General features: G+C 37.7%; 2 protein-coding genes across 2 annotated transcripts; both read right to left on the bottom strand.

The window, feature by feature from the left end:
* Positions 1 to 1,655: 1,655 nt before the first annotated feature.
* Positions 1,656 to 2,202, bottom strand: BESB_070310 (cytochrome b; the record flags this gene model as incomplete). Its single annotated transcript, XM_029365404.1, has 2 exons — positions 1,656 to 2,099; positions 2,164 to 2,202. The coding sequence occupies 2 exons, from the start codon at positions 2,200 to 2,202 to the stop codon at positions 1,656 to 1,658; spliced, it is 483 nt and encodes a 160-aa protein (XP_029214847.1).
* Positions 2,203 to 6,557: 4,355 nt separating this feature from the next.
* BESB_070300 (cytochrome b) lies at positions 6,558 to 7,957 on the bottom strand (the record flags this gene model as incomplete). The annotated part of the gene is made up of 2 exons (XM_029365403.1): positions 6,558 to 7,021; positions 7,939 to 7,957. The coding sequence occupies 2 exons, from the start codon at positions 7,955 to 7,957 to the stop codon at positions 6,558 to 6,560; spliced, it is 483 nt and encodes a 160-aa protein (XP_029214846.1).
* Positions 7,958 to 8,577: the final 620 nt, after the last annotated feature.

The following is an 8,577-nucleotide window of genomic DNA, read 5'->3' as shown; positions in this document are numbered from 1 at the left end:
GCAAACATGATTACGTGATATTGAAATCCAACACTTTTAGCTGTCTTAAGCAGTCCAGTGGGGTGGTGGTGTACTGCAATCATAAAGAACTTGGTTGTCTGTATCTCATAACCGGAGTCATCTTCAGTATTCTAGGAACTATAATGTCTTTGTTTATTCGATTTGAGTGAACACATAAGATCATCGAATTTAACGGTGCTCCTGAAAGTAACGGTACAAGCTGTAAACAAAGGACTCCTTAACTTAAACTGAGGAGTCAAGTAGGTACAAACCGTACAAGGATTAATTATGTCCATCTGTGCATCTAAGTTGAGACTATCGGTTATATATTTTAGACGCTAACTTCCCGGCTAAACATCCCTTTTCTTTGAAACACACTTCCCTTCTCGCCGTTAGCATGATCTCAAAGTACCAGAAGCCATGTGATCTATATAGTATAACGGGACATTAGACCGAACCTGCGATAGATAATATATATCTTGGATGATTGTATATTAGCGGCTAAATGTCAATCAAACATGCGAATTTTAGGTTTTCCATGAAATCTATTTGGAAGAAGAGGCTTGATAGTACTACCGTAAGTACATAATATACAGTCCCAGCAGTAGCGGTTAAACTATAGAAGAGTCGAGTATTATCCATGCATACCAGGCGTAAAAAGCGTTCATCCAGTTACTAAAAGGTGCCAGGCCAACAAGAATCCGATCCGTGTATTCCGTACAGACTAACATTAAGAAGGCGACTACCAAAGTGAATGTCATGATATTCGTACAGCTTGTATACAAATGTTGGTTTTTTCAAATATACGCTGGATACCACTATACTTAATGCACTTAACATGATGGTCATGAAAAGCACAAGAGAACTTGGATCCGGTAAACAAAGACCTTCAAGATCTAAACCAGTAGTCCAACTCGTAGTATATACTCCCCAGAAAAAGGTAGTTTATATCAACCTAGGAATCCCATTTTAGTAAGTGTAACATGGAGTCTAGCTTCAGTTGTTATCTGATTGGTATTGCATGCCTGGTGACTTAGAATATGATTCTTATTAATGGGAGCACAGTTCCCTGGGTATCCAATCCAGTGCTCTGCCTTGGGCATTGAAACTAACCCACAGTTCAACCCTGTATTATAAAATCCAGTAGACTCATGTCCTTGTCGTTTATATAAATCTATTAATGCTTGTCAAGTTCCTTGTATCTAGTTAGCTCACTGCGTACTTAGGATCAGACCAAAAGAGTTCACTAATGGTACTAGAAAATAGGAGATCGCGTTAGTTCTTGGGAAAACGACTTCCGAACCACCAATATATATTGGTACAAAGAAGTTACCATATCCTCCGTACAAAGCAGGCATTAAGAACATAAAGATCATAGCTAGGCCATGTATCGTTATTATCACATTATAAGTAGCTATCGTCTCTGTACAAATGATCCGCGATCCAGAACTGTATAACTCAAATCGAATAAACAAAGACATTATAGTTCCTAGAATACTGAAGATGACTCCGGTTATGAGATACAGACAACCAAGTTCTTTATGATTGCAGTACACCACCACCCCACTGGACTGCTTAAGACAGCTAAAAGTGTTGGATTTCAATATCACGGTAATCATGTTTGCTTGGAAGCTGTAGTCATTATAACTATTGATTTAGTATAAGCATAGAACCAATCCGGTAGTAAGATATACGATAGTAGCTAATCTACCATATAAGATATAAGTCGCTTGTGGAATAGCACTACCAATAATAATCAAGAAGATCATACTGTATACCCAAATAATTACCCATCCACTGACTACATTTCGAGTCATAAAATGTTGTCGTATCAACATTCGAGTATTCAAAGCTCGAATTTCAGATAAAAGAGCTAAGTTAATGAGAGAGGACATAAATACTAACAAACCACCGGTTTTGGATGGGATTACTTTTAACACCGCATAATATGCTAAAAAGTACCATTCAGGTACGATATGAAGCGGAGTTACAAACCGGTTCACTGGTATGGAGTTATCTGGGTGCGATAATTCAATCAAACCAAAAGCCGTTTGTAAGAAAATTAAACCAATTAGATAATATGGTAGATAGGGAACAAACTGTCTCCAGACGTTCTTAACCCAGCTCACGTATTACATCTGACGGTGAACTAGCGTTCCTAACTGAATCTTGTTCAATAACAAGGGAGTAATGAGCCGACATGGAGGTGCTGATACAATCCGAGGATTAGAACTCCCAATATTATCTGACCTGTTATCCCCGGCGTACCTTACGACCGTTATATGATTTAGAGATAGAATGTAATGTGGATTAATATCCACATGGTTTCTACAAAGTGTAGATATAAAATAGTGAATGGTTCTGTAAAGATCTTGCATAACATACCTTTAGATTTGCTTAGCATTATAGAGCTTGTAGGCATGTAAGTAACTAAAGAACTATAGATACTTTGAGTGAAGAATACAAGGATAGCTCCAACAATAACATGGCTAAAATGTTATACCAGTTAAGATGAAAAGTCCATTACCAAATGCATTATCATTAATATAAAAGAGATAGTCCTAAGTATTCCGTACAGACTAACATTAAGAAGGCGACTACCAAAGTGAATGTCATGATATTCGTACAGCTTGTATACAAATGTTGGTTTTCAAATATACGCTGGATACCTATACTTAATGCACTTAACATGATGGTCATGAAAAGCACAAGAGAACTTGGATCCGGTAAACAAAGACCTTCAAGATCTAAACCAGTAGTCCAACTCGTAGTATATACTCCCCAGAAAAAGGTAGTTTATATCAACCTAGGAATCCCATTTTAGTAAGTGTAAATGGAGTCTAGCTTCAGTTGTTATCTGATTGGTATTGCATGCCTGGTGACTTAGAATATGATTCTTATTAATGGGAGCACAGTTCCCTGGGTATCCAATCCAGTGCTCTGCTTGGGCATTGAAACTAACCCACAGTTCAACCCTGTATTATAAAATCCAGTAGACTCATGTCCTTGTCGTTTATATAAATCTATTAATGCTTGTCAAGTTCCTTGTATCTAGTTAGCTCACTGCGTACTTAGGATCAGACAAAAGAGTTCACTAATGGTACTAGAAAATAGGAGATCGCGTTAGTTCTTGGGAAAACGACTTCCGAACCACCAATATATATTGGTACAAAGAAGTTACCATATCCTCCGTACAAAGCAGGCATTAAGAACATAAAGATCATAGCTAGGCCATGTATCGTTATTATCACATTATAAGTAGCTATCGTCTCTGTACAAATGATCCGCGATCCAGAACTGTATAACTCAAATCGAATAAACAAAGACATTATAGTTCCTAGAATACTGAAGATGACTCCGGTTATGAGATACAGACAACCAAGTTCTTTATGATTGCAGTACACCACCACCCCACTGGACTGCTTAAGACAGCTAAAAGTGTTGGATTTCAATATCCTACTACATTAAGATTATTCCACATCGGTTATGTTCTAGGCGTAATATATGGATTCTTGTTCTCACTCATCTTAACAGCGAGAGAAAACTACTACTCAGATGCTAGTCTAATCAGTAGCATCGTACTTGGAGTTATCATCTCTGAGACAGGATTTATCAGCTTTTCTGGGGAGTATATACTACGAGTTGGACTACTGGTTTAGATCTTGAAGGTCTTTGTTTACCGGATCCAAGTTCTCTTGTGCTTTTCATGACCATCATGTTAAGTGCATTAGCAGAGCATAGTTAAGATGATAACTATTGTGGATATAGAACCAATTGAACACCATGTATTAATATAACAAAGATAATCAGGGTAATCTGGTATCCTTCTTGGCATAACGTTGTGTAGTTATATGAAGCGTACATTCCTTAATATCTGGAACAATAGATTATGGTTAGGTAGTGGAACAAGGAGAGCGTCTGTTGTACATCAACACTAGATACTGCTAATACCACTGTAGAGGTATAGTATATAATCCCTGCCCGGTGCAGTAAAATGTAAACGGCGGCTGTATTATGACGGTCCAAAGGTAGGTAAATCCTTGTCGGGTAATTATCGTCGTGCGTGAAAGTTGGTCCGACTCTTCACATGTCGTTTATCTAAAACTTTCTTAAATAGAATTATCTTTGAATATGAGGATCCAGATGGCCCGACGGTTAGACCCTGAGCACCTTTACATCCCTTAAATCATATACAGGATCAAATCTTCCTTGAGCGACTCGACAGGCACTAGAGATAGCGTGAAAGCTCTTTTGATTTCCATGAACGGAGTTACATATTAGATTCTCTTCGCTCCCATGGTATTTAGTAAGTTAACATTGAAACGTATCCAGTGTAAAGTTTGAACGTAATCCAGCTTTACCTTCTATGTTGTTATGTTAACCAAATAAGTTTCATCGTTGTTGATATTTCATTGACATGTTGATAACATAAATACTAACAAACCACCGGTTTTGGATGGGATTACTTTTAACACCGCATAATATGCTAAAAAGTACCATTCAGGTACGATATGAAGCGGAGTTACAAACCGGTTCACTGGTATGGAGTTATCTGGGTGCGATAATTCGACATAGCTGTGATGTTAAGGAGCATAGGAGATGCTACACGCCTTAATTGGTACTGCATTGATATAATTATCGTACAAGCACTCAGCTAGTTATTGAAACACACTTCCCTTCTCGCCGTTAGCATGATCTCAAAGTACCAGAAGCCATGTGATCTATATAGTATAACGGGACATTAGACCGAACCTGCGATAGATAAATATATCTTGGATGATTGTATATTAGCGGCTAAATGTCAATCAAACATGCGAATTTTAGGTTTTCCATGAAATCTATTTGGAAGAAGAGGCTTGATAGTACTACCGTAAGTACATAATATACAGTCCCAGCAGTAGCGGTTAAACTATAGAAGAGTCGAGTATTATCCATGCATACCAGGCGTAAAAAGCGTTCATCCAGTTACTAAACAGGTGCCAGGCCAACAAGAATCCGATCCGTGTATTCCGTACAGACTAACATTAAGAAGGCGACTACCAAAGTGAATGTCATGATATTCGTACAGCTTGTATAAATGTTGGTTTTTCAAATATACGCTGGATACCACTATACTTAATGCAGAGCATAGTTAAGATGATAACTATTGTGGATATAGAACCAATTGAACACCATGTATTAATATAACAAAGATAATCAGGGTAATCTGGTATCCTTCTTGCATAACGTTTGTAGTTATATGAAGCGTACATTCCTTAATATCTGGAACAATAGATTATGGTTAGGTAGTGGAACAAGGAGAGCGTCTGTTGTACATCAACACTAGATACAAGGAACTTGACAAGCATTAATAGATTTATATAAACGACAAGGACATGAGTCTACTGGATTTTATAATACAGGGTTGAACTGTGGGTTAGTTTCAATGCCCAAGGCAGAGCACTGGATTGGATACCCAGGGAACTGTGCTCCCATTAATAAGAATCATATTCTAAGTCACCAGGCATGCAATACCAATCAGATAACAACTGAAGCTAGACTCCATGTTACACTTACTAAAATGGGATTCCTAGGTTGATATAAACTACCTTTTCTGGGGAGTATATACTACGAGTTGGACTACTGGTTTAGATCTTGAAGGTCTTTGTTTACCGGATCCAAGTTCTCTTGTGCTTTTCATGACCATCATGTTAAGTGCATTAAGTATAGTGGTATCCAGCGTATATTTGAAAAACCAACATTTGTATACAAGCTGTACGAATATCATGACATTCACTTTGGTAGTCGCCTTCTTAATGTTAGTCTGTACGGAATACACGGATCGGATTCTTGTTGGCCTGGCACCTGTTTAGTAACTGGATGAACGCTTTTTACGCCTGGTATGCATGGATAATACTCGACTCTTCTATAGTTTAACCGCTACTGCTGGGACTGTATATTATGTACTTACGGTAGTACTATCAAGCCTCTTCTTCCAAATAGATTTCATGGAAAACCTAAAATTCGCATGTTTGATTGACATTTAGCCGCTAATATACAATCATCCAAGATATATTTATCTATCGCAGGTTCGGTCTAAATGTCCGTTATACTATATAGATCACATGGCTTCTGGTACTTTGAGATCATGCTAACGGCGAGAAGGGAAGTGTGTTTCAAAGAAAAGGGATGTTTAGCCGGAAGTTAGCGTCTAAAATATATAACCGATAGTCTCAACTTAGATGCACAGATGGACATAATTAATCCTTGTACGGTTTGTACTACTTGACTCCTCAGTTTAAGTTAAGGAGTCCTTTGTTTACAGCTTGTACCGTTACTTTCAGGAGCATACCGTTAAATTCGATGATCTTATGTGTTCACTCAAATCGAATAAACAAAGACATTATAGTTCCTAGAATACTGAAGATGACTCCGGTTATGAGATACAGACAACCAAGTTCTTTATGATTGCAGTACACCACCACCCCACTGGACTGCTTAAGACAGCTAAAAGTGTTGGATTTCAATATCACGGTAATCATGTTTGCTTGGAAGCTGTAGTCATTATAACTATTGATTTAGTATAAGCATAGAACCAATCCGGTAGTAAGATATACGATAGTAGCTAATCTACCATATAAGATATAAGTCGCTTGTGGAATAGCACTACCAATAATAATCAGAAAGATCATACTGTATACCCAAATAATTACCCATCCACTGACTACATTTCGAGTCATAAAATGTTGTCGTATCAACATTCGAGTATTCAAAGCTCGAATTTCAGATAAAAGAGCTAAGTTAATGAGAGAGGACATAAATACTAACAAACCACCGGTTTTGGATGGGATTACTTTTAACACCGCATAATATGCTAAAAAGTACCATTCAGGTACGATATGAAGCGGAGTTACAAACCGGTTCACTGGTATGGAGTTATCTGGGTGCGATAATTCGACATAGCTGTGATTGTTAAGAGCATAGGAGATGCTACACGCCTTAATTGGTACTGCATTGATATAATTATCGTACAAGCACTCAGCTAGTTTATTGAGAGACACTCACGAGCCCAAAACCATAACTTCGTAATCTCAATGGTTTGTGATAGAACCATAACACAATGATCTTTACACAGTTCAACCCTGTATTATAAAATCCAGTAGACTCATGTCCTTGTCGTTTATATAATCTATTAATGCTTGTCAAGTTCCTTGTATCTAGTGTTGATGTACAACAGACGCTCTCCTTGTTCCACTACCTAACCATAATCTATTGTTCCAGATATTAAGGAATGTACGCTTCATATAACTACACAACGTTATGCCAAGAAGGATACCAGATTACCCTGATTATCTTTGTTATATTAATACATGGTGTTCAATTGGTTCTATATCCACAATAGTTATCATCTTAACTATGCTCTGCTAATGCACTTAACATGATGGTCATGAAAAGCACAAGAGAACTTGGATCCGGTAAACAAAGACCTTCAAGATCTAAACCAGTAGTCCAACTCGTAGTATATACTCCCCAGAAAAAGCTGATAAATAATCCTGTCTCAGAGATGAAACTCCAAGTACGATGCTACTGATTAGACTAGCATCTGAGTAGTAGTTTTCTCTCGCTGTTAAGATGAGTGAGAACAAGAATCCATATATTGTAGAACATAACCGATGTGGAATAATCTTAATGTAGTAGGATATTGAAATCCAACACTTTTAGCTGTCTTAAGCAGTCCAGTGGGGTGGTGGTGTACTGCAATCATAAAGAACTTGTTGTCTGTATCTCATAACCGGAGTCATCTTCAGTTTCTAGGAACTATAATGTCTTTGTTTATTCGATTTGAGTGAACACATAAGATCATCGAATTTAACGGTATGCTCCTGAAAGTAACGGTACAAGCTGTAAACAAAGGACTCCTTAACTTAAACTGAGGAGTCAAGTAGGTACAAACCGTACAAGGATTAATTATGTCCATCTGTGCATCTAAGTTGAGACTATCGGTTATATATTTTAGACGCTAACTTCCCGGCTAAACATCCCTTTTCTTTGAAACACACTTCCCTCTCGCCGTTAGCATGATCTCAAAGTACCAGAAGCCATGTGATCTATATAGTATAACGGGACATTAGACCGAACCTGCGATAGATAAATATATCTTGGATGATTGTATATTAGCGGCTAAATGTCAATCAAACATGCGAATTTTAGGTTTTCCATGAAATCTATTTGGAAGAAGAGGCTTGATAGTACTACCGTAAGTACATAATATACAGTCCCAGCAGTAGCGGTTAAACTATAGAAGAGTCGAGTATTATCCATGCATACCAGGCGTAAAAAGCGTTCATCCAGTTACTAAACAGGTGCCAGGCCAACAAGAATCCGATCCGTGTATTCCGTACAGACTAACATTAAGAAGGCGACTACCAAAGTGAATGTCATGATATTCGTACAGCTTGTATACAAATGTTGGTTTTTCAAATATACGCTGGATACCACTATACTTAATGCACTTAACATGATGGTCATGAAAAGCACAAGAGAACTTGGATCCGGTAAACAAAGACCTTCAAGATCTAAACCAGTAGTCCAACTCGT

The sequence above is a fragment of the Besnoitia besnoiti genome, assembly GCF_002563875.1.
Source record: "Besnoitia besnoiti strain Bb-Ger1 chromosome Unknown contig00069, whole genome shotgun sequence".
Classification (NCBI taxonomy): domain Eukaryota; phylum Apicomplexa; class Conoidasida; order Eucoccidiorida; family Sarcocystidae; genus Besnoitia; species Besnoitia besnoiti.
The sequence above is the reverse complement of the archived record's forward strand: the minus strand, read 5'-3'. Positions and strand labels throughout refer to the sequence as shown.